Source organism: Arabidopsis lyrata (assembly GCF_000004255.2).
Source record: "Arabidopsis lyrata subsp. lyrata unplaced genomic scaffold ARALYscaffold_4, whole genome shotgun sequence".
Lineage (NCBI taxonomy): Eukaryota > Viridiplantae > Streptophyta > Magnoliopsida > Brassicales > Brassicaceae > Arabidopsis > Arabidopsis lyrata.
The window spans coordinates 3,330,274-3,357,885 of record NW_003302552.1 but is presented as its reverse complement, the minus strand read 5'-3'; the positions used below and the strand labels follow the sequence as shown (position 1 = coordinate 3,357,885).

The 27,612-nt window shown below is 32.9% G+C and overlaps 1 protein-coding gene and 1 long non-coding RNA gene across 4 annotated transcripts; both read right to left on the bottom strand.

The window, feature by feature from the left end:
• Positions 1-1,659: 1,659 nt before the first annotated feature.
• LOC9314859 lies at positions 1,660-3,859 on the bottom strand. Of its 3 annotated transcripts, none has more exons than XR_002332822.1 (4): positions 3,125-3,859; positions 2,409-3,045; positions 2,209-2,309; positions 1,660-1,935 (listed from the first exon to the last, which is right to left on the bottom strand). It is a non-coding gene; the product is annotated as an uncharacterized LOC9314859 (long non-coding RNA). The 3 variants fall into 3 exon arrangements; XR_002332823.1 differs by having other exon boundaries at positions 2,409-2,859; positions 2,937-3,849; XR_002332821.1 differs by having other exon boundaries at positions 2,409-3,735.
• Positions 3,860-18,646: 14,787 nt separating this feature from the next.
• Positions 18,647-21,367, bottom strand: LOC9314856 (histone-lysine N-methyltransferase, H3 lysine-9 specific SUVH7). The gene has a single exon (XM_021027169.1). The coding sequence runs from the start codon at positions 20,701-20,703 to the stop codon at positions 18,676-18,678; it is 2,028 nt and encodes a 675-aa protein (XP_020882828.1). The 5' UTR covers positions 20,704-21,367; the 3' UTR covers positions 18,647-18,675.
• Positions 21,368-27,612: the final 6,245 nt, after the last annotated feature.

Genomic DNA, 27,612 nt, shown 5'->3' with positions numbered 1-27,612 from the left:
AGCAAATTCATTCGATTCTATTAATTTTGTGACACCACTATGTTATCGTACATCATCTATGAATATTAAGCTCTTGTTGCAGTTCCTTCCCTTTAGCCACGGACTTGACCTAACACATACAGACGCATTTGACTGGACATATATGATAAAGTTTTTAATGGATATTGATGTTTGCTGCAACAAAACTGAAGAAATATATATAGAAACTTAGGTCACATAATATTTTGAAGACATTTTGGTTAAGATTCTTAAACCATTTTTGAACTGGAATGGAGTTAAAACACATATCGTGAGATAAGAGGATGTTTCCTACGAAAAGATGACCATAAGAAATGTACTTTCTTAGAAGAGCACAAAAGAGATATCAAATGGATCGAGAATGAATTTGGATTTTCTGATTAGATAGATTTTGGTCCACTGTAATGGTGGGGGCAACATAAAATTATCATAAGAAAATGACAAGATTTGGTAATATGCTTACTTATGAACTCTTTGTTTCGACTTAACTTATAATATGTGACACATTTAGGGTAATGCAAGAGGCAGTAAATACTAAAATTACTATGCATATTTGCAAGTGAACATATTTTATTTGAGATTTCATTACTTACTGAAAATATAATATGATCTAGAGAAGTTTTGTTAATTATCTTTAACGGAAATAGAGTCACAAGGTTATACTCTAAAGCGATAATTACATTAAAGGGTCATATTAATGTAAAACCCCAGTTGAATGAAAAACCAAATAAGTAACCTTCTTTATTTTGTAATTAGTTCTCTCTCTTCTGCTATTTTCAAAATGACCAAATATGCCCCTATACACTACAAGATACGTATCAAACGTAAGCAAGATATTACAAGTTTAATTATAATTTTGTTTTTTGAAAAAAAAATTGCTAAGCTAACACAGCTGTCAATCTTCGTCTTCTTCCATAAAAGAAATACGAGAAAATTGCTTCAGCAACGAAGACAATCGGATGTCGGAGCGGAGGTGATAAAAACGATATGTTATTAAATTGATGCTATGAACAAATATTTTCTTAGTTAATACTCTATTAAAAAATCTAGGAAATATCGGGAGATAAAAGCACTGATTTAACAGCCTAAACAGTGGGAGAAGTAAGTTTATGGAAATATTAGAATTGTTATCTGTTAAAGATTGACTCATTTATGGAAATACTATAATTGTTATCTGTTAATTCAAGGTCCGTACTCCATAGAATTAAGGTTGTCTACAGGTTTTATAGTTAGGGGTAAAGTCAAAGTTGTTAGGTAAAATGTTTAGTATCAAGTTAAATGGTTGAAGGTAGAATACACTTGTAAATTAGGTGCTTCCATGAACACACTACAAGAAATATGTACATTATTAGCAAGAGATAAAAGCTATTATATGTCATCAATAACGTTTCATAAATGCTATGTTATGCCCCTGTTATGGTAGACCCCCACATACGATAGCGGTTTATTTGTGTGCTATCATAGATCGTTCTATTATAGCACTAATCGATTGTTTTAATATACTTTTTGGTAACTCATAATTTTTGCTATATTTTATTGTTTTGTAGCAATTTTTATATGCTACATTATTAAATGATAAATTGCAATATTATTCCAGATATATTAATTAAAAATATAATTAATTATATGCTATAAAACCAATTTGTTAAAAGCATGCTTCTTTCCATAGATCATCAAAAGATACATAATTGTAATTATACAAAGTAGTTCATCATTCCCTATTTGTTAAAACAAGGTCACAAAGAACATCATAAGTTGCTCTTTCTCTCCCTCCAAGAACTTATATTGTTGTCTCATTCCAAGCAATTCCCACTTCACTGTCTTGACTCTTGATCTTCTTCCATACCTTGATCTCCGTATCACATATCATAAAATCTGAGTAGACACAACCCATCACATTTGCAGTCAAAACAGAACCTACAACCAAGAGAGAACTTGTCATTACGTAACTTTATTAACCTTAAACAACTTCAACGGCTAGTTTTCTAAAAACCCTAGTCTTGTTCATGATCAATGGATAACTTCATTAGCCTAAAAAACTTCTACAGATTCAATAAAAAATACTTAAAATTTCACACAATGATTTGACCAAATCAAAGTCATCAAGCAAAAAAACAAACTTTGCGCTCCGATGAATTCCAAAGCTATACTCCATCCAAGAGATACAAACAACAAAACAAAAGAACTCACTTTTAGCTCCGTCAAGGCTCCTGGAATTGTGGCAATCTCTTTCAACGTATACTGATTTTTGGCCCTTCTTGTCAAAACCTAAACTAGACCAAACTCGTTTCCTAAGAAAAAAGAACAATGGTATGTTGAAGAATTAAAATAATCACATTGCTAATTGTTGATTCCTCTCTCTGTATAACATCAAAATCAGATAAACTCACATTGGAGCAGTGATGAAAACATATCCAAAACTCTTCCATATGGTGATGTCATGACATTAACTCTTTGTATGTAAACTCTAACCCTGTCAAGACTTTAGTAACATCTAAAAATCACCAAAAATTAATGTTTTAACAACCATATCTAAAGAAAACACCAAAAAAACAAGACAAAAGACAACAATTATACACTTAACATGAATCAATCCTTTCCTACCACAGCAAAAGAACTTGAAAAGATAAAGCGAAGGAGGCTTAGAGACACTTGATTGACGACATAAGTACAAATATTCTAAGCAGGATGGACAAGCAGATAAAAGACGATTCTTTAAACAGTCCCAACCAATCTTAGGAGAACTATTATCTAGACTAACCGAAAACACTATAAAACACCATCTTTCATCTGTTGAAAGCTCACCAAATGAATTGAGCTTACCTGCAAGCTCACCAAAAACTGTAAAGCTGCCAAATTGAAAGGATCAAATCTCAATTAACCAATGGAACAAACAGAGAAACAGAAGCATAAAACACCTCTCCTTGTTTTGTCTCCTTGTTGAGAAGATTGAAGTAGACATCACCGAACTTAGGATCAGTCCTTTTGGTCTTCTTGTCACTTACCTCTTGCTATAAGATCGATACCCTATAATAACAATGAGAAAACCCAATTGAAAACCTCAAAATTATAGAAACCACAAAATCACTTTTAGGGTCAAAATCACTCTATCCGCCTCCTTTGAAACGTCCGATTCATCTCCTTCTGGTTTAAAGAATTTCAAACACGGCTCAAGAATCTCGACATCGTCGGCGTTACCACTCTCCTTCTCATCTATTAATTTCGTTACATGATTTAGCTTGCAATAGCTCAAGCTCCTCCTCCTCCGCCACGATTCCTCCATTTTTAACACTCGAAACATCATCTCGTGAGCCAAATCTAATCCCATAAGCTTCACGTACAGGGAGGTAGCCATAGATCTGAAATAGAAGTTGAGGAGTTCTCTCTTTTGTTGAATTCGTCTTAGACTTCTCCATACCTAGAACCATAACAAAATCTAGATCTATAGATGGAGATGCCAATGGACCCAACTCAGGATGAAGGAGATTTGACCTCGAATCAGACCAAATTGGAGAAGACGGGGATGAATATGCATGTATCTTTAACGGCCGAAGAAGGAGGAGAAAGAGAAGACGATGAGGAGGAGAGGAAGACAAGAGAAATTTGAGAGAGCGTGAATTTTTGTTTTGGAGATGGAAAAATGGGATTTAGGGTTACAGGTGAGAGTGCGTGATTTTTTTTTTTTTCGTTATCAATAAAAAAAAAAATGGGTTGCTAAGTATAAATATTTTCGACTAAGTGTTGCCGCAAATAGTGATTTTAGGTTCACCAACTGAAATTTAGTTCCCCGCTTACTCATTTTCGGGGTTAGCATTTCTGAAACGCTATCATATGATAACCTCATCCAACATTATATTTTCAATAGCAGTTGCGAAAACTGAGCTATTATAATGTGCTATCAATGCTCATATTTTTTGTAGTGACACATTTGTTATATTGTCAAGTTAGAGGATAAAACCTAAGTTATTAGGTATCCCGTTTAGTAGCGGGTTAAATAGTTGAATGTAAAATGGGATAACATGTTACCTCGTACATAATGGGATAACACATAGGTTAAAAAAAATTGTTGCCATACTTCAAATGTTTTTTTATTTATAAAGACCATACATAAAATGTTATCCAGTAAGATCATATTCAAAAGTTAGCAGGTAAAAGGTTTATAGACAAGTATATTAAAAGTTAGTATGTACATTGTTATTAAGTACAAAGAAAAGTTATATTGTCAACTTAAGGGGTAAAGTGTAAGTTATAATGTTAAACGACTAGAATTGGGTTAAATAATTGAAAGTAAAATACACTAACAAACAAAGAAAAGACCATATATCATATATACAATACACCGTACATAAATCAGGTAACACATAAGTTAGCACGTAAGATCATATATTTCAAGTTAACTTACATATAAGATTTATTCTCAAATATATAACAAGTTAGCGGATACATACATTGTTATCGGGGACATTAAGTTTTAAGAAATTAAATGAGGAGAAAATATTAAACTTAGAGGACATTGAAAAGCTAGTAGAAATTGTATGACAGGTTACAAGATACATATAGGGGTTAATGAGGAAGTTAGCCCAACTGGAGCATCTAGTATTTATCCTCTAACTTTGGAATTGCCAGCATATGGATTTAACTACCATTGACTATTACATCACAACGTCTATGCGTCATAAAAAGATAATTATTAAAAACCGAGAAAAAGTAAAGTGTTATGTATGGTTTTACAGTGATAAAAAATTAGTTAAACAAAAACATAAACTATTGCCGACACCAGCTTTTTTTAGTATTACGATAACTCTTCACATTTTTTAAACCCAAACAAAATCTAATAGTATGGTACTTTGATCTCCGGTGTCCTTTTTTTTCTTCTAAATAGTCGGGTAATTGTTGCAGAGTAACCCAATCACAATCTTGAATTCTCTAAGCGAGAATCTAATTGGGGTATCTTCGAAAAGAATCCACATCTTGTTGGTTTTCGCCACCGCTAACTACCAACTGAGTAGCAACAAACTAAAACTCGTCCAGTCGTTCCATTGAGATTTCCTAATAAATGACAGCTCATCTTTTTCGAAAGAGTCCAAAATTTTGGTATACGTTTACCCTCCGTCCTGGTGGCTCATCTACAACAGCGATGATACGAGTTGGAAGATTTATGTCTCCCTTCATTAAAAAAAAAACTAATCATTAGCGCCTCAAGAATACATCATCGTTAACAATATTAGTCGCTAACATGTTATCAGAATAAATGGTTGGTTATTCAGAAATACACATAGAGAGGCAAACACAAAGGTACGTACCAGACTATTTACAAAATTAACATCAAACAAAACATTCATAAGGATATGAGACCTCAAAAATTCTTAAAAAAACAAGAACAGGAACGAAAACTCAAGAATATCAGAAATACACAAAGAGAGGCAAACACAATGTTACCGGACTATATACAAAATTAACATTAAACAAAATATTCATAAAGATCTAGGACCGGAACAATTACTAAAAACAAGAACACGAACCAAAACTCAAATTTTGGAAAAAACTAAGAACACGACTGGAATATGATAATCAAAAACCCTAAAGAGGGAAATTAAAAAACTTGCTTACATCGTTTTATAGTTTAGGGGAGATGTCGATTAGATGTTAGAGAAGATTCGTTATTATTCGAAATAAACTCAAGAGGTGATACTGCTTAATATAGCTGCGAAGGTGAGACGAATAGATTTTCCCCGGTTTCAAAAAGAAATCTTCTAGAAGATCTTTTTTTTTTTTTTGACACAAGATATATAACTAAAACTTTCTTTCTACGACATGCAAAATTAGTAGGGATAAAAGAGTCAATTAGCCGGATAGAGTGTTTGTCTAAAAGTGTTTATTTGTGTCAGTTAATTTCAGAGTCTTCTGTGGTCATTTTATGTACATACCCTACATTAAATATCTAATTGCGTTGACATCTTAAAGTTTGTTTATGCATAAGGAAAAGGATGTTTGATTCATGGCAATCTCTTTTATTGATGGTTCAGGACCTTGTTTGAAAAATCGCTAGGCGCTAGTCGGGCGCTCGGCATGGGCCTAGCGATTAATCGGAAAATCGGATTAAAATCGGGGATTAACCGGGGATTAGTTTTAGGGTTATTTTCATATTTTTAAAATATATTAATCCAATATTGTAAAAATTTATGATTTTTATTACAAATTTATGATTTTTATTAAAATTTGAACACAAGTTATTGTAAAACATCACAAACTCCCTATTCAAATGATTGAATAACAAAAATGAAAGGTTTTTTTATACTTGCAATCTAAAAAATAATCGGGGTATATAAGATTAGGTGGAAAATAATCGGATTAGGCGGGAAGTAATCGGATTAGGCGGAGAATAATCGGGTTACTGATTTTTTAGGGGATTAGTCATTAATCGAGGCGGATAGGGTGGGCCTAGCGATTAAGCGGGGAGTAATCGGGGCTAGGCGGGGATTTTTAGAACAGGGGTTCAGGACATACACATAATATATAAAAGTACATTAGATGAGATTTCAATAACGAACAATTTCAAAAGTAATTTTTTCTTGGAAATGACAATAGTTTTCTGAAATAGTAATATATAACCCAAACAACTTTATTCACTATATTCTTCTCATGTTTTTTTTGGCCATAAAATACGTAAGCTACAATACTAGCATGTAAAACAAAAATAGTATTTTAAGCTAACCAAGATTTATTGGAATGGGTGAAATTAGCATGATTACTAATTTAGAAGAAATCTATTTAATATACGATAAAAGAAAAAGTAAATTTACTTTTTTTACTTATGTTTTTATTAGTTTAATACTCCCTCCGTTTCGTTTTAGTTATCGTTTAAGTTTTTTTCACACAAATTAAGAAAAACATTAAATTTTCTGTTTTATCTTTTATTTAATATATTTTATAAAAAATTTCATTGGCCAAAACATTAAAACAGTAGGGATAAAACTGGAAATTTCACCAAACATTTCCATTGAAAACCTAAAACGACAACTATTATGAAACAAAATTTAAATTCTAAAACGACAACTAAACTGAAACTAAGGGAGTATTATTTATTCTACTTTTCTTTTTTTTCGATTGATAGCAAATGAAGGTAATAATGATGTTGTTACAAAATAACAATCATTATGGAATAAAAAAAAAAGTCAAAACATCAATCAATTAGGAATAAATGCAGGATTAAATAGGAAATACATCTGATCTTAAATTTGTCGAAAACGATAAAAGCAAACACGTGCGCTACAAAATCGTCATGCACAAGTATAAAAATTTGGGTTACCAAATTAAAATGTAAACCCATGCATACTTTACGTACATATATAACAATTATATTAGTTAGGATTCAAACTAAAATTAATGTAACACCCCGGTTTCAGGAATATGGTGGTGCATGCGGAGAGGTTTAAAAGGATTGATTTGGCCACCTATGTCACCAAAGTGCACTTATGTTTTCGGTCAACTGTCCTGAGAGAACTCCACCGTTAAGGGTGCTTGAACTGAAGTAGTTTCAGGATGGGTGACCTTCCGGGAACTGATTGTCGGAACTGTGAGAGTGAGGACAAAACACAGGGAAATATCATGTGGTGATTTGTAGGGTCGGTAAAAAGTCTTTAAAACCTCCCGGACGTAGCGGACCGGCCGTCGGACAGGGATGGGCCCATGGACCCGAGAGAGGACGTGAGGCCCACTGGTAGGGACGATCAGAGCGTTACAATTAATTTTCTATAACATATATAACAACTAAAACATTCAAGTGAAATTTCTTCATCTATGCTGTTTAAACTAATTTTAGATATACTATGATATGTAATATGATGTTAATTTTCATAACTCTCTTCTAACATTGAGTATATAATATTAGGCTCATATCTCTAAAGTTATCAATATTGAGCTAAAAACCTAAATTGATTTGATTTTGGAAATTGATGAAGCGGAAGCTTCTAGGGATAGAACTAGATCCGTTGATTTTGAGAATACCCGGAAACTAGGGTTTGAAAATCTTCATCTCAGTGCTTTCACAAAAGCTCTTAGGGTTTGTGAATACTCTTCACAGTGGTTTATCAATACCTCTTTAAATATTTCGATTAATCAATTCAATAACAACTTAATATAATAGGAGGCCTAAGAAGGATATTTATAATAAAAGCATAAAACCCTAAAATCCATAAAAAATATTCTAGAATATTTATAATTAATAAATTAAAATATAATAGAAATACATATTTGGAATATTTCCAAATATCTCCAAATATCTCGCTGCATCAGAAATTGATAGTAAAGCAGAGTAACTAGATATAAACTTTGATATTCTAGTCTCGTATATTTGCTATTTAGAAGTATGTCAAGATCCAACTTCACTCAATAAAATTTGATAAAGAAAAAAGAATAATTTGCAACAAAATGATTGAACTGAACATTCTAATTTCTACATGATGTGTTGCGTTTTTAACGGTTTCGAGTCTTGGTTTAGTCCATGTTTTGAGTCATCTATCGTGTCAAAGTCCGTCTTTTGCGTCTTTTCGGTTGTGTCTTGAGTCCTTTGCAGGTTATAGGTGCTCGAGCTGGATTCGGAGCATCTTGTGCATGATTGAGCCTATTCGGAGCTAAAACAATGGAGAAACGGTACAAGAGATCACCAGGAGCTGGGGATCGATCGATCCAAGGCGTGGATCGATCGATCCCAATTGTGACGATGAAGCCAAAAGTTCCAGTAGCTCGAGATCGATAGATCCCAGGAGGGGATCGATCGATCCAACCCTCATCCGTCCAAGACCAATTGATTCAGCATATCTGGATCGATCGATCCGAGCCTCGACGTCCCGAGACGGTTTTCCTAAACCGGGTTTTGTCTTCCTTTTTTTTTTTTTTTTTTTTTGTACTTGGATATAAAAACCCCAGAGACCTAATTTTCTTTTTACACGTTTTCTTTCTGCAATTTTTCTGAGACTTTTCTCTTGTAAGCAACCTTGGGATTCTAGAGATTCATCCTCTTTGACAATTTGGAGAAGATTTCTAAACCCTATTTCTTATTTTCATTGTAATTCAATTATGTCTTCTTCATCTATTTGTCTTGTTTCTGTTGCTATGTGTGAGTAGTCTTTTAATTAGGTGTTAGGGTTCTAATTAGGAGATTCGATAGATTAATGGATTAATTGTTGTTTGGAATTCTCATTCTCTAGGTTCTTTGATTCACATGTTCTTAATGCTAGAATAGGATTGATCACCCTGTTGTAGAACCTAGGTTTTTCTATGCATCAAAAGTGTTCGATAGAATGCCTGAAAGAATGTGAATTGAGCAATGTATTTCTAGCCAACGAAAGTTGAAGTTAGGACGCATTGTGAACTAAATGAACTTGTTTGATAATGCGAATTTGACTAGGAAATTACATGCGAAAGTTTAGTAATCGAGTAGTCAAATTTAGTGATTAATGTCTTGAAAGAGAATTAGTCTAAGTTGTGTTCATGTTCAAGAACGGTTCGTAATTGTTGAATTCCTTGTCCCATGTTTCCATTGTTTATTGATCTCTGAAATACCCTAATGCCTAATGTCTTTAAATCTTGAAACTTAAATCGTTTAATTTAATTGCATTTTTATTTTACAATTCGGAAAACTCAAACAAAACAACTTTTTAGTTTTAGCTAAGAACAAGTCTCGAAAATCCTTAGAGTATCTTTGGTCCTTGTGGATCGACCTCGAATATACTGCCTAACGGTTAAGTGTATTGAGTTAATTACTCGAACAATCACTACACACTAATTAATATCGAAAATTAGACAACATTTTATTATTTTCTTCTAACTTGAATGAATGGCTCTTCATCCTCTTATAATGCACTAGTTTGAATAAAATATGATTCAGTTGAACATGACAAAAATTATAAATCTAATAAGAACATGATCAAAGTTAATATAAACCACACAATCTTATTTTCCATATTCCAACCCAGAGCCGGCCAAGATGCCAAGCAAATCAATTTTGGGCTTGCGGCCGAAATAATTATATATATTTAATCGGCCTTCAAAATGCCAAAATTTATTAGTAGTCTAGTTGTAGAAACATGGCTATAATGTCTAAGAATCAATAAGAGATTGGAAGTTCTAATCCCCACTAATAATATGACATATTTAACTTAACTTATAAACTCTTTGTTTCTACTTAACTTATAGTATGTGACATATTTCGAGTAATGCAAGAGTCAATAAATAGTTAAATACTAATATTATATGCATCCTTGCAAGTGAACATATTTTATAACATGAAAATATAACATGATCTACAGAAGTTTTGTGGATAATCTTTAATTAACGGAAAAAGAGTCAGAAGGCTAAACTCTAAAGCCATAATTACTTTAAATTTACTAATTGCATTGACATTTTAAAGTGTTTTTATGCATAAGAAAAGGATGTTTGATTCATGGGAATCTTTTTTATTAATTGATGGTTCAGGACATACAAATAACATATAAAAGTACATTAGATGAGATTTCAATAACGAACAATTTCAAAAGTGATTTTTTTTTTTAAGTGGCAATAATTTTCTGTAATAGTAATATATAACCCCAACAACTTTGTTCACTATATTCTTCTTATGTTTGTTTTGGCCATGAAACAGGTCAGCTACAATATTAACATGTAAAACGAAAATAGTGTTTTAACCTAGGGCAACAACGATGCTGCCAAAATGTATTTGGATGGGTGAAATAAGTATGATTACTAATTTATAAGAAATATATTTAATATATGATAAAAGAAAAAGTAAATTTTACTTATTTTTAGTTATGTTTTTGTTAGTTAATATTATTAATTGGAAAAACTACAACAATTACCACTTTTTCCCAATTTCTTTCAAAATCTACCACATTCATAACTTCCTTTCCACTCCTACCACATTTAGTATTTGAAGTTACCAATTTCCCCTCCCTATTTATTTTCCCTATTTATCTCTTCTCCCTATTTATCTTCCTACCACATTCACTTCTTTATTTATCTCTCCTCCCTCGAGACACATGCGCTTTAACAAAAAAATATTATATCTCCTAAGACTAAACAATTAACTTTCGTTTTTGTCTCCAGATCTTGTCCCCGATTGAAAATTCTCTGTTGCGTCTAGATCGTGTCCCCGATTTCATCATCTTGCTTTATTATCATGAATCCCACATCTTGTCCACCAATTGTTCTCATTTAAGGGTTTCAAATTTTATTTAGATTTTTCACCATCTATTTTGGTCCACAGATTAGTTGAGCATTATTATCTTCATCTACCCAGATTATTGAATTTTTTTTCACCCTATTGCAAAATAACAAAAAAGATCCAGTTGTCTCCGAGTAAATCCAGATCTCTGGCAGGCAAAACTACACCATTTGGAAAAGTAGGAGAATCGTTCCTTGTTTTTTCCTCTCTTCTCTCTCCTCGCAGACAAAAGTAGATCTAGATTTTCTCTTAGGTTTCAGATTTTAATCGCAGGTTGAAGCTTCTCATTGAGAGTCCAGTGTGAGTAGTACCCTTCTCCGTCAGCGGTGGTGTGGACTATCCTTGCCGATGTAGCTGTAGTTATGGGTCGGCGGAGGAGGAGCTTGGAAGTGGTGGCTCCCGGTTGAGGACGCTGGAGAGTTTACTTCGAAGATCCTCGGCTCACCCATCGATCCAAACATTGCGGTTACGGCGGAAGTTGGTGAGGAGTAAGGTGGGTTGCGTTGATTTGGCGAGGAGGTTAACGGTAGTTCCATCGGAGCTTAGATGGCAGTTGCGGAGTTCGTATCCAGAGGGTTCGGTTGAGCCACCGTCCATTGGATCCGCTGCAATTTGCTTCAACCTTGCCCGGATTGAAGGGTTTCTACTCGGAGAGATTGGGTAGTCCGGATCGGTGAAGAGTAGGGTTAGTCCCGAGTGTGACAGGTTGCTAGGCCGGGATCTATCACCGTCGATCTGGTTCGTCGGAGTGGCTAGCTCGCTGGGTGATCTGTAGCTATGATGGTCCATCGGAGGGGAGAGATTGATGGCGGAAACCGGTTTCTTTCGCCGTCGATCTTCAATCCGTCGAGGGTGCCAAGCAGCCGTGGATCTTGGAACCGTCGGCGCTAGGGTTAGGTCATTCTGCGACCAAGTATCAACAAGGACAGAGCTCTTTTTACTGTTCCGATTAACTGACTATTTCTCTTTTTTGTATCTGGGCTTCTCTGTGTGTAAGGCTTCGGCCCAGCCCATTTGGGATTTTAAATGAATATTAATGATTAAAAAAAAAAAAAACTACACCATATGGCGATGGACAGTCAAGAGAATTGGATGATAAAAATCATCACGCTCAACTTGTCTGTGATGTAATTCTATTACTCATTCGATATGAACTTGTCACCGATCTAATTCTATTACTCATCCGATCAGAACTTGTCCCCAATCTAATTCTATTACCCATTCGATCTGAACTTGTCCTCGATATAACATATTACTAGAATTTAACCCGTGGTATACCGCGGAGCTATATTTTTTTAAAAAGTGTAATGTTATTTTTTAAAAGATTAACTAAATATATATCATATTAATTTGTATTTTAAAATGTAGATATCTATCTATCAATATTTGAAGTATAGATACGAAAACATACATTTTTTTTAAGTAACGATGTATGGTGGATTTTAAAATTTTGAATATTTTACTCTGTAGTATACCGTGGGTCTGTTTTTTTATAACTAAATATTTTAAATTTAAGTTGGATTTGTTTTGTTAACATTGTTTCTTTTGTTTTGTGTTTAAGATTGTATAATTGTATTTTGATTGTCAATTTTAGGATTTCATCCGTGATATACCGTTATTTATTAATATCAACCCAAACCCGTCATCCCATATAAACCCGTTTATATTATCTCGTTAGCTAAATTATTAGTGTTATAAAATCCAAGAAAATAAATTATTATTGTTATAAAATCTAATAATTTTAGGATCTCACCCGTGATATACCGTTCTTTGAACGATTTTAAATTTATACTACTAATATATATTTCAAATTTATAATATAAAGTATATGATTTCAAGTTTTTATGTTTTTTTTTTAATTTAAATAAAGCAACGGCTTAAATGATAATAGATATAATTCTTTTTTCTGTATGTGTATATGATTTTTCTATGTGAATATTTTGATTATTATAAATTAGTATTTTTATTGCTATGCAAAATGTTAATATAAATATTTGTTATAAAAACTTTTTGAAGATATATGGAAAGATTGTGTAGAGATTTTTAGAAACAAATTAGGCAATATATTGTTTGGTTAATATCTTTTATTTAAATTTTGTAAAAGTAATAATAAATGCCAATGACATTCTTTGTAAATACTGCCCAACCCCAGGATTTATTTACTAAAAGTGTTCCAAAAATGTATATATAGATTTAAATAAAATTATATGCAATTGTAAACGTGCAACATTTATTGCAGTCTGCTTCCTCTTCTTCCCGCCAGTGCCAACTTGTCCCTTTATCTGACACAACAGTCTGACACCATCAAAGGTAATTTCGTCCACAAATTTGCATGTGGCAATGAAATGTGGTAGATTTTGAAAACTGTTTCTAATTGTGGTAGATTTTAAAAGCCACTTTTCAAAAAGTGGTACATTTTGCAAGATTCCCTTATTAATTCTACTTTTCGATTATTTGATTGATAACAAATGAAAGTAATAATGACGTTGATACAAAATAACAATCATTATGGAACAGAAAAAAAAAAACTCAAAACACCAATCTATTAGGAATAAAAGCAGGACTTAAAAGGAAAACATCGGATACAAAAGCAAACACGTGCACTACAAAATCGTCATGCACGTATAAAAAAATTGTGTAACCAAATAAAAATGTAACCCCTTACATACTTTACGTACATATATAACAAATATATTAGTGAAGATTCAAACCAAAATAGATTACCTATACATATACTATATAACAACATTCAAGTGAAATTTCTTCATATATGTCGTTTAAACTGATTTTAGATATACATATCGTATGATATGTAATATGATATTAATTTTCATAACTATCTTTTAACATTGAGTATATAATATTCTCATATCTCTAAAGTTATCAATATTGTATTGAGCCAGAAACTTAAAATTGATTTGATTTTGGAATCGATGAAGTAAAGCAGGGTAACTAGATAAAAACTTTGATATTCTAGTCTCTTATATTTGCTATTTAGAAGTCTGGCAAGATCCAACTTCACTCAATAAAATTTTACGAATATAAACTTTGATAAAGAAAAAAGAATCATTTGCAACAAAATGATCTACACACTATGTATAAGTAGATAAGAACATGATCAAAGTTATTATAAACCTCACAATTTTATTTTCCAAATTCTAACACAGAGCTGGCTAAGAGGCCAAGCAAATCAATCTTGGACTTGCAGCCAAAAGAATTATGTATATTGAATTTTACCAAAAAAAAATTATATATATTGAATCCGCCTACAAAATGCCAAAATTTGTTAGTAGTCTAGTTGTAGAAACATTTCTAAGAATCAATGAGTGGCAGTTCTAATCCTATCACTCTAAGTTACATTTTTAATATTTTCTTGCCCCACTAAATAATAGGCCTTAATGTTTCTTTTACTTGGAGACCTGAATTATAAAAGGGCCGGCTCTGTTCCAACTCTATCTCATCTATGATGTTCGGCTATATACAAACTCTTTAATTACCAACGTAAACAATCAACTACATGATCATTTCCATCGGAATATATCAAGTATCTTTTTAAGTGTTAAAAGTGAATTCACAAATAAAAGCTATAGAATGTTTACCAAAGCGGATATATTAGTTTCATTCGCATGACAGAAACTACAGTCCACGATCTACCCTTTTCATTCATCAGAATCATGTCTCCACATCTTTTGTATACACCATTTGCCCTCACAAAACTCAACGGAAGATTCTGGAAATTCATAACAATAAACATGATTTTGATCTAAATCAGACCCTAGTATAAGAGTTTCTTTAGAGTTAAAATTAGAAGTAGAGATACCAGTGAGTCATAACCTAGATTCGAAGGAGTGACATTAGCCACGAAACAAGAGAGATATAGTGAAGACTCTACTTCTTTCTTCTTTTTCCTTTGAATCTTCGGAAGAGACTTAAATCCAATTAGTATTAGTTAAACAGATTCTCTTTTTAATATCAGTTAGAGACAAAAGAACATAATTCACCGAGGTTGTTCATGTCTAAACAAGTGGCTGTGAAAGCCAGGAAGAAGCGTCTTGAAGAAATGTTGATTTGCCATTCTCTATGCTCTCTCAGCCTTTACACTGCGATCTCAAGGAGGAAAGAGTGTAGTAAACACAACGTTTCAAGGTGAAGACCTTTTTTTTTTGAACTAGAGACTGTTTGGTTTCCACTGGCAAACACTCCTTGGAACTAGAGAGCTTTGGAAAAAGAAAACCATAGTTTAATGATTACTAGAGTAAGTGTATTCATTATGTACTTTAAAAAAAGAACTCTTTCCTAATGTAAGTGTATTCATTATGCACTTTATATACTTTTATATTAACAATCTGTACCCATTATGGTTAGGCCTGGGCATATGGGTAACCCGTTCGGGTTCGGGTAAAACCCATTCGGGTTCGGTTTGAATGGATAATGAATTTAGGGTCCATTCGGGTATTCCTATGGTTTCGGTTCCGGTCCGGTTCGGGTCTTGTCGGGTTCGGATCGGTTTGGGTAATACCCGAAGTTTAAAATCAGTTTACATACTCAAATGATCGAGAATAGAACATCAAACATGACATTTAAATTCTAAATCCAATCCAAAATAACAAAGATGACTATTTAACTCTTAAGTGTTAAGAGTAGATTCTAATTATCTATATATATACATATATAAACATATGTGTATTGCATATATATAAGTATACAACTATATAACTAATTATCTATATACATATATAAACCCAAACGTCAAAAGTCACAAAACCTAAAACCTAGGACATACATATAAGTATATAACTATATAAGACTATATATCTAATTATCTATATACATATATAAACATGTGTATTTCTTCGGGTTTGTGGGTACCCTAAATGGGTAACGGGTAATCCCCGACCCGACCCGATACCCACGGGTAATCCAATACTCTACCCAATGAGGTAATTTTCTAATACCCTAACCCGCCCCAACCCGCCCCAACCCGATTTTTTCGGTCCGGATATCGGTTCGGGTATCGGGTCCGGGTTTTTTGCCCAGGCCTAATTATGGTAATCATCATAAATCTCTCCAAGACAAGGACAAGTAGAAGTGAATACCTAAAACATGTTTCCTCAGTTGAAACAGAGCCTAAAAAGAATCTCCCTACACTACAAGAATGCTTTACCAAACTTCTTACTCGTGTTCATTGAGAAATAAATACCTGAAGCTTATTTCAGATCTTGTGTGGCCTAACTGTGGCTCCAATGCATCAATAAGATCAGACGCACATGGCAGTCTTTCAAATTTGTAGCCATGACCCATGAAGGTGGCTTGGAACATCTTCTACAGGTTGAGTTTCATATTGTTTTGGAACTTCTTTCAAAAGCCTTTGGCAACTTTGAAAAGTCACAAAAACACATGACCATATGATACAAAGAACAGAGCCGGATACAGCTTTGAGAGTTCATGAGATGACAATTTCCATACACATGCAATGCAAAAACACATTAAAACTTAAATACGATTGATCTAGTCTTCAACATATCACCCGCGGCACTAGATACACACTCCACAACAATGTGTAACAACAGAGATCACAAACTATATATACCTAATATCAAAGGATAAGAATTCTTGTGATCTAATAAAAAAAAGCAAGAAAATGTTGCTTAAGACTTAATACCATCTCCAATGTATATCTCTATTTTTTACTCTAAAATAGAGTAATAGTAACTCTATAATAGAACATGGTTTCTCTCCAATGTATCACTCTATATCCTACTCTAAAATAGAGGTAGAGTAAAAAAAAAACAGAGTTCCTCTAAATATAGAGCAATCATCTCTTTTATTCTATTTTAGAGTGGATATAGAGTAGGCTTGGAGAGAATTGTGTTCTAAAATAGAATTTATAGAAAAAAATAAAGTGGGATTGGAGATGCTCTTAACTACTGCAATTTCGAAATATGAAAAAGAAAATTTACAATTTTAGGGTTTAGAAAATTGTAAAAAGAAAATAATAATGAAAGAGAAGATTAATCTCTTGATCCTTTCCCCAGAAAGGTTGAAAAAGCTGTGCATATATTTTATGAAAAGGAATCATTGAAAGAAGAATTAAAAGAAATCTGGAGATGAGACACACATCAAAGTGTATCCAACACACTCAGGTAAATAAACAAATCTAACTTTTAAATTTTGGTTTCTACAAATTTGTGTAAGAAACTCCTTACACAAACAAATGAAACGGAACCCTAGACACAATTACTACAGCCTATAGTCGTCGAACATGCCTGTCGTAATTGAAAGATTAGGACCACGAGACCAAGAATGGAGAAGTTGTCGGAGAAGAAATTACTCGACGGACACTACATCGATTTCAGCCGTTAAGATATGGAGAAGAAATGGATAAGAGAGTTTTCTTTCATTAGTTAAAACATCAAGGGTTCTTAGTTTTTATTTTTATTTTTATCTCATTTAAAAAAAAAAAACTAATGGATAGTTCTGATTATTACAAGAAAATTTTTTGGGTTCAACCCTAAAGGTGAACCTTCCTTATTCACTCCCATTTGATTAGCCAATCAAAATACAACAATATGCCATATAATACTTTTTTAAGAAATAAATCAAAATTAAATCCAAAAACAAGAAAATTAAGGAAACAAAATCTGTATACCAATTGAAAATGAATCCTTTTAGGCAAAAGTCTGATTAAAAATTCACTAATTTTATTAATGGTTTAAGAAAGAAAAATACAACAACAAAAACAAAAGAAACAAAGAAGCTAAAAAACAATTAAAAAAAAAAACACAAATTAAATGATGTAAAGTCCAAATCAACCAAAAGAGCCACGACATTGGACTGAACCACATAGACAAATGAAACGGAACCCTAGACACAATTACTACAGCCTATAGTCGTCGAACATGCCTGTCGTAATTGAAAGATTAGGACCACGAGACCAAGAATGGAGAAGTTGTCAGAGAAGAAATTACTCGACGGACACTACGTCGATTTCAGCCGTTAAGATATGGAGAAGAAATGGATAAGAGAGTTTTATTTCATTAGTTAAAAAATCAAGGTTCTTAGTTTTTATTTTTATTTGTATCTCATTTAAAAAAAAAAACAAAAAACTAATGGATAGTTCTGATTATTATAAGAAAAATTCTTGGGCTCTCTTATTCACTCCCATTTGATTAGCCAATCAAAATACAACAATATGCCATATAATACTTTTTAAAAAAAAATAAATCAAAATTAAATCCAAAAACAAAAAAAAATTAAGGAAACAAAATCTGTATACCAATTGAAAATGAATCGTTTTAGGCAAAAAAAAGTCTGATTAAAAAACTACTTTTATTAATGTTTTAAGAAAGAAAAATACAACAACAAAAACAAAAGAAACAAAGAAGCTAAAAAAAAAAAAAAAAAAAAAAAAAAACACAAATGATATAAAGTCCAAATCAACCAAAAGAGCCACAACATTGGACTAAACCACATAGACAAATCTTCTTTCCTCTATAAATTACTTCATCTTCTCCAGTCTTCTCCACAAAGGAAACTCCATAGTCATATGTTAACTCTGTCATCGGAGGAATATGCTTCATCGCAAAGAGTCCAATGCGAACATAAGTAACACCGTTGTTTTCATACTCAATAGGCTGCCAAAAAACATTCGGCGAACAGCTGTGGTTCATGAACCGACCAACATTTCCTTTCTCCTTGGCGCTTATCAAGACTTGTGTCGGAAGATTGATAACTTCAGAGACCTGTTTTGAAGCATCTTCACGCAAAAGCTGAGGTTCATAGTTCCATATGAAGGTATGATAAATCCGAGATGTGTCGAACAAGTAATCGTCATCCTCTTCTACTTCTTCTTTTGCCTTGCTCACACCAGCAAACTCGCAGATAAAAGTTCCGGCTCGGATTGGATCCCAAGAACGTAAACCCCAACCACAGTTTGTTGTCTTGAACACTTCCAAGTGGAGTTTCAAACCGGTTTGAACCAATCGGTTTGGGCAATCGATGGGGCAGGTACAAGATTCACCGCACTCGTAAATCAATGGTTTACGACAAACCAAAATATTTTTATGGTATGGTAACTGGCCACCGTTTTTACCCATGCACGTGCAGTTTTGATGACTGCATGACTCACCTTGGCAATTATGGCATCCTAGTGCTTGACCATCAACATGGAGATCATGCTTCATACCTGAGTAACACTGAGATCTAATGTACTCGAAATCTTCTGGAATCGTTTTGTCGTCTTCATCGACTTCATTAACGAGGTGAACTGGTAAAAGCTCTTCTCCAAAAGAAAGATCTTGAAGTATAAAACCCTCTCTTGGATCAATCGATTCATGGTTCCTCAACTTTTCAACTAATTTCCATATTGCATAACCAGGAGGTTGGTCTGGTTTCCTCACCAATTTGAACCTGAACTCCTGAGAACCGGATTTTCCTGTCACAATCCAGGACCTTGATACCATGTAAAGTCCATCGTAGATATATACCTTCTCATTGTTATGCACTTCCCGTCTCACGACTCTAACGTCATTCCCTCTTCTTTCACTTGCTTCTAGAGCAAGGTTTCCTCTTTGCAAAACCTGATCACACGGTGGACCATACTTGACTTTTCTGCCGTGTCCGCTATAGATCAATGTGTCAAGCTCCTCGGTTTCATCATCGTACTTTCCTGCTGTTACCACACTTGTAGCAGCTTGACCGTCCACTGCACTCTCTGCAGCCGTCAGATAATCAATTCCGGCAACCGTTTGTTTGTGAAGACCGACTAAGCACATTTCACCCCAGTAGTAGAATATATCGCCTACTTGTACTCCAGGAACTGGACCAATTCTCCTCCTCCTGTTTGTCTGGACCCCCAATTTCGTGCAATTAGTTGACGCTGTTGTTAGGAGGTGTTTTGGATGGTTTAGTTGGCATAATCGCCGTCTAACCGCGTCAAACCGCTTCAAAACCGAACCAACTATCTCTTGATTCCCGGTTTCTCTCTCCACTTCAGTTATCCTTGAATCGAAATTCGAACAAGATTCCACCATTCTGCTGTTGGGATCATCTGTTTTTGGCTTCTTCGGTTTTTTTGAACCCTTTGGTCGGCCACGCCCTCGCTTTACTGGAACAGTACTAGGACCAGCACCCACATCATAACAGTTGTTGTTGGAGTCATCAGATGGTCTGATTGTTTGCAGCGGTGTGACCATTAGAGGAGGGGCTGCTGATGAGTCGTCCGTTTCACCATTAACATCATCGGATGGTTCTCGTTTGATTGAACCAGTGTTCAGACCAGCATCTTCATCATACCAGTCATCATACCAATCCTTGGAGTCATCAAACGGGCAAATGGTACGAAGCGGTGAGACCATTATAAGAGGAGATACTGCAGATGTTTTGTGGGTTTCATCTGCAGCATCTGAATTATATTGTTCTGTGGATTTCATCTGCAGCATCCGAAAAAAAGAAAAAAAGAACATATTATTATTCAATTTTATAATAAGATGCAATTTTATAACAATATGTTCAGATCTGAATTATATAGTGATGATACCATTGGACTAAGAAGAACTCTTAATCAAATTGGAATCTTGAAAATAGTGTCAACACATTAAACAAGCAATTTAAACAAAATAAATCACAATTTGAACATAAAAAAATGCATATATATGCCTCAACACGACCTCTATATATAAACAAATGAAATAGTTAACAACAAATAAAATCAACACACCTTAACAAGCCGAGTAAGTACGAGAGAAACGGAGTATTAAAAGAAATTTACGAAAAGGATGAAATAGTTGAAGATGCAAAATGGTGTATGATTTGAGAATGATGAAGAGTGTAAAAATAATCCTCTATTTAAAGGCAATTAGGATATATGATGTGTCCTTATTTACAAGAAGAGTGATAGCCATTAGGTTCATCTTTATCGTTCAATTTTGAGTCATTTAAAACCCCTAGATTTGTTTCTATGTTATTCAATGTATCTTAGACTACCAATTAATGTTTATACATTTTGGTCTCAAAAAATAATTAACATAAATGTGAAATATCTTTACTTTCCTTTTTAAAATAATATTTTCTGTATATATGTAGTTTATTCAAACTATCTTTAAAAAGTTCAATGGTTTGAATTATATACCCCCAAAAGTTCAATGGTTCAAAAGTTTTTCATTTTAAGAAATATATATATGAGAATTTTACTATTAACATTGAATAAGAGTTTTCCAAACGTACTTGAACAATATCGATTCAATTAATTTTGAGAAACCACTACAATATGTTATCTATTATACATGATATATGAATATGAAGCTCTTGTTGCAGTTCCTTTTCCTATAGCCATGGACTTGTCCGAACACATAAAAACCAATGTGACTTGACATATATGATAAATATTTTTTTAATGGATATTGAAATTTGCTGCAACAAAACTGAAGAAATTTAAAAAGTTTGGTCACATTATATTTTGAAGACAGTTGGGTTAAAATTTTTAAACTATTTTTCTAAACTGGAATAGAGATCAACACATATAGTGAAATAAGAAGATATTTCCTACGAAAATATGGTCATAAGATAGTGTACTTTCTTAGCAGAGCACAAAAGAGAACAAAATGGATCGAGAATGGAGTTGGATTTTCTTAGTAGAGAGATTAATTATGTTCCAGTGTAGTGGTGGGTATAGCATAAAAGTTTTCTAACAAAATGGCGATTGTTTATAAATTATGCATGTAGAGTAATGCAAGTGTCAGTAAACACTAATATTGTTATGCATCTTTGCAAGTGAACAAATTTATTTGATATTTCATTATTTACTTAAAATATAGCATGATCTAGGAAAATTTTGTGGATAATCTTTAACGGAAAAGGAGTCACAAGACTACTATAAAGCGATAACTACCTTAAATTTCTAACTACATTGACATTGAAAAAACGTTCATGCATAAGAAAAAAATGTTTGATTCATGGGGAATATTTTTTATTGATGGTTCAGAACATACAAATAAAATATAAAAGTACATTAGAGGAGATTTTAATTACGAATAGTTTCAAAAGTGATTTTGTTTCTCAGAAATGACAATAATTTTCTGCTATAGTAATATATATCACAAACAACTCTGCTCACCATATTCCTCTCATGTTTTTTTGCGACGAAACAAAATACCAAAATAGTATTTTAAGTTAGGGAAACAACGATGTTACCAAAATTTATCGGGATTGGTGAAATAAGCAAGATTACTACTTTAGAAGAAGCATATTTAATATACGATAAAAGAAACTACTGCCTCTATTCCTAAAAAAAAAATATTTTAGTTTTTTTAAACACAAACTAAGAAAAAGTAAATTTTAGATTTTTTTAATTATGTCTTTGTTAGTTTAATATTATTAGTTCTACTTTTCTCTTCTTTCTATAGATAACAAATGAAATCAATAATGATGTTGATAAAAAACATCAATCACTATGGAAAAAAAAAACCAACGCATTAATCTATTAGAAACAAAAGCAGTACTTAATTGGAAAAATATGTGATCTTAAATTTGTCGAAAACGACAAAAGCAAACACGTGCGCTACAAAATCATCATGCACACGTATAAAAAAGAGATAATTGGGTGAGAGACGTTATTGGGGAAGTTATTTAGTTTTTTAGTAATTTTACACAAAGCCAAGAACGACGATAATTTTAGCCTCTCTTTTGCCCAATTTTAACCCCACTCGGTTTTGATATTTAGACTTTGAATCAGTCCATTGCGTGAGACTAATGAATTGTTGTTTGTTGTGGATGTCCAAAAAATTTTGTAAATCTATGTATATATCTTGCATATTGTCTCCCCGTCGATTAGATAGAATATCTAATAAATATTTGTGGTTACATGTATACAAAAGTTAATAACGGTCTATATACATGTTTTTATGTATGCAAATGTTAATAACGCTCCATGTACGTATTTGCATATATATAAATGCTAAGAACGATCTATATATATATATATATATATTTACATGTACACATAAAATGCACTATTTAACACCATAATTATTTCTAACGCTCTATGTATATGTTTATCTGTATACAAATATCATAATCGTGTAAAATATTCTTTAGGTGTCCATGCAACTAGGTTATTTGTTTAAAAAATTAAAAAAACTATTTATTGAGTCCATGCAACTATGTTAGTTGTCTATATTCAAATTTGAGTTAGCTCAAGTTAAGATCTGTTGCATTTATTAACGATTACTTTGTTCCTTTTGTCAACGCGGCAATGTCAGTTCACGTGGCATCATTTATTATATGGCAGATTGTTCTTTCGGTTCCCTTAAGAGATACAATCCTTCACCACGCGCATGGCCAAACGCACCTCTGGTTTTTTCGTTATTAACTGAAATTTCAAGCCCAATTATATTCTTTTTTTGGGTCTTGTCTCCAACGATTTCTACTAACGTCTTTTAGCTAATTTCCTCTCCCAATAATGTCTTTGCGCTAATACACCCTATAAAAAAATGGTGTTACCAAATTAAAATCTTAACCCATGCATACTTTACGTATATATATATATATATATATATATATATATATATATATATATAACAAATATATTAGTTAGGATTTAAACTAATTAAAATTGATTACCTATAACATATATAACAACTATAACCTTCAAGTGTAATTTATTCATCGATGTCGTTTAAATAATTTTAGATATGCATATCATATGATATGTAATATGATGTTAATTTCCATAACTATCTTTTAACGTTGAGTATATATTATATAATATTACGCTCATATCTCTAAATTTATCATTGTATTGATACCTTATCTTAAATTGATTTAATTTGGGGAATCGATGAAGTAAACCAGAGTATAACTAGATATAAACTTTGATATTCTAGTCTCTTCTAAAAGCTATTAGAATGCTTCCAAAGTATATATATGCATTATATTATTTAGTGGTACAAAAAATGGAGACTTATTCATGATGTTTCCAAAGAACTTAGGCGGAGGTAGCAAATAAATTTTAATTCCGCCAAAAACAACAAAGGAAGTTGTTATTTATGCTAATTCAAAGAGAACCAACTTCCTTATGCCCATTTAGAGAATATCTTTATATTTTTCCTCCTAAACTTTGAAACTAAGCTTCAGGAAACATTGCGTGACGTTATCCTTGGAACTTTTGGGTTGGAAAGCAAGACAAAGAAGAAGTGAATTTTTGACATTTTAATGATTTGTTCCAGCGTGTCTATGTGGAGACACTATGTTTGGAAAAAGAACAAATTATTAGAATTTCCACATAAGAGCAGCTATAGATGAGAAGACATAAGTTCCACACTGCAGACAAACTAGATAGTGCATGAGTGGATTTTTTCAATGTGGATGAAGAAAGTTACTACTCGGTGATTAAGTTCGAAGGCGGAATATTGAAAATGCCTCTTTTCTTAGTGGACCACAACACCGAGAGGGTTACTAGGAATTTAATGGCACTCGAGCAATGTCATTACCCTTTTAATACTTATATTTTGTGACTAGGGCCTGATTGGCAAGTGCTTTAGAGTCTTTACAAAGCAAAAAAATTTCTAAAGATTTAAAATACATCCAATCAAGCTTTAGAAGCTTTTGGCTTTCTTTTTTTTTTCACAGCCAAAATATTTCCTTAATTCATTTTTTTGGCTGTAGAAAGCCTTTTTTCCTAAAGCACATAATTTTCAACTTTCCAAAATTTTAAATTCTACAGCCAAAATACTACAGTAATAAAATCTACAGCGACAGCAAATAAACCTACAGTCATATTTCTACATCAAAAAATGTAAAGCTACAGCTGTTACCAATCAGGCCATCACCTTCTTTGGTTTCCTCATCAAGATCTAGTTCAGATTATATTAATAAATAATGTGGGGAGTTAAAAAAAAACATTTGCAACATTTTTTTTTTCAACAATCCAACTGTTAGTCAATTTAATTTAATTTTGGTTTCAGTTTCCTAACTAATAAGGCTCTTTTTTAAGAGAAAAAAAAACGGATTCACTATTTGGTTTCCATCAACGATTAGATCTCAAATTTAGTTTTTTTAGGTTTAATTAAACAAGGTTGGACATGCATATTTAAGTTACCTTTTTTATTTTTTTCTTTTATTTCTAAGATTCTTACCACATTAAGTTACATTAGTTACACGTCCGGACGAGATGTGCAAACTCGTTTATCGTGGTTAAAACTGATATCAGTTTAGCATACGACATGATCGAGTGGAGATTTTTGGAAGAAGTTCTTCGGACAAAAGGTTTTGCTACTTGCTGGATAACATGGATAATGGAGTGCATACGATCAATGTCTTTCTCTGTTTTAATCGAGCCCGTACGGACTTTTCGATGCAAGCCGTAGATTACGACAGGGAGATCCCTTTTCTCCATACTTATTCATACTATGTGCAGAAGTGTTGAGCTCTCTAATGACAAGTGTCAATATAAAAAGGAAAAATCAAGGAAAACGTGTTAGCAACAGAAGACCTTCGGTATCACATCTATTCATGGCTAACGATTCCTTATTTTTTCTTAAAGCAGATCATAAAAACACTACCAATCTGCTACAAATATTTAAAGAGTATGAAGCTGCATCGGGCCAAATGATCAACCTAGAGAAGTCTTCAATAACTTTTGGAAATAATGTGTATCAGCATACAAGGAATGGAATCATGAGAAATCTTCAAATACCAAATATTGGCGGTAGTGGGAAGTACTTGGGACTGCCAGAACAATTTGGGAAAAGGAAAAAGGAAATGTGCCAGTACATACAAGCCCGAGTACAACAAAAGATCGATGGTTGGCAAACAAAGTTCCTCTTAGCTGCCGGGAAAGAAACACTTATCAAAAGTATATCATATGCAATGCCGGTATATTCAATGAACTGCTTTCAACTACCAATGGAACTTTGCTCCGATATAGATAGCATGGTTGCAAGATTTTGGTGGGGCTCAACAAAAGACAAAAGAAAGCTATCATGGGTAGCTTGGCGAAAGATGGCCTCATCAAAAAAGAGTGGTGGAATGGGATTCCGAGTCCTGCATTTATTTAACCAAGCTCTTTTAGCCAACCAAGTCTGGAAAATTGTACATCGACCTAAGTGCCTCCTCTACCGCATACTCAAAGGCCGATATTTCCGTGATGGCAGCATTTTCTCGGCTACTAGAGGTATGCAGCCATCTTATGGATGGAATTCACTCCGTTTTGGTAGGGACCTACTAAATACTAAATATTTTTAGTTATGTTTTTGTTAGAAACTCACTTTAAAAAAGTGACGTCTTCTACCGTATTTGTTGTAGTGACAAACCACACTCAAACTGCACCGTACTACTAGATTTGCTTGATTGCACCGCTCAATCTACTGTTTCCATTTTCAGCCTAACTAGGTTACTTTATGCCTCATGTGCGGTTTGTTTAATACTCCTTCTGTTTCACAAAGAGTGTCATTTTGACACATTTCACACATATTAAGAAATGAGTTAAATACACAAACATACCCTTAATAATTTAAATACAAGGATTTTAGTTTTGGATAAAGGGCAAATATAGAAATTAGTTACAAAAGTTACATTGAAAATGTAAAACGACTTTAATTTTGAAACAAAAAATTAATTCCAGAACGACACTCTTTGTGAAACGGAGGGAGTAACAATTACCATTGATTTATAAATTTGATTTGATTTTACTATATTATACAAAACTAAAATATCACAATAGTTTTCGATTTTCATAACTTATGTAATTATAAGAAGTGTGTGGAAAGATATAAATTAAATGTAAAAATTTGTGTACAATAAATTAAATGAAACGATTCCATTGTTGAACACCTTCAAGGTAAAAAAATTTTTCGGGATTTTTAAAAGTTATTAATTAATTATTATTAATTTTTTTAGTAAAAATAGTGCATGTTTGGTCAGTTCTATTTTATTAATATTAACTAATTATTATTAATTTTAAAAGTTTTGTTTTATGTGGCGAGGAAGTAGAGTCAAGAGATCGCTTGTTCTTCTTTTGCTCTTACTCCTCCCAGGTTTGGTCAGTTCTAGCTCATAGAATCCTTGATCATAGGTTTACAGTAAACCGTTTACTACGTGCTAGGGGTCTCTACTTCCCTTAATTACGGCTTCGTCTACTTCACCTCTACACACCTTTACATTGAGGTCGGCGGGAACAAGCCCGGTCCGATAAAATCTGGGGCCAAATACGGAAAAAAAATTTGGGATTTTTTTAAAAATAAAAACTGCTAAAAAATTTTTTTTTGCTAATTATGGAGTATTTACAATTTTTATTTAACAATATCTCTTAATCTTTGAACATTGTTTTCTAGTTATAGGATTTTTTTGCTAATTATGAGGCTTTTTAAAAAATTATG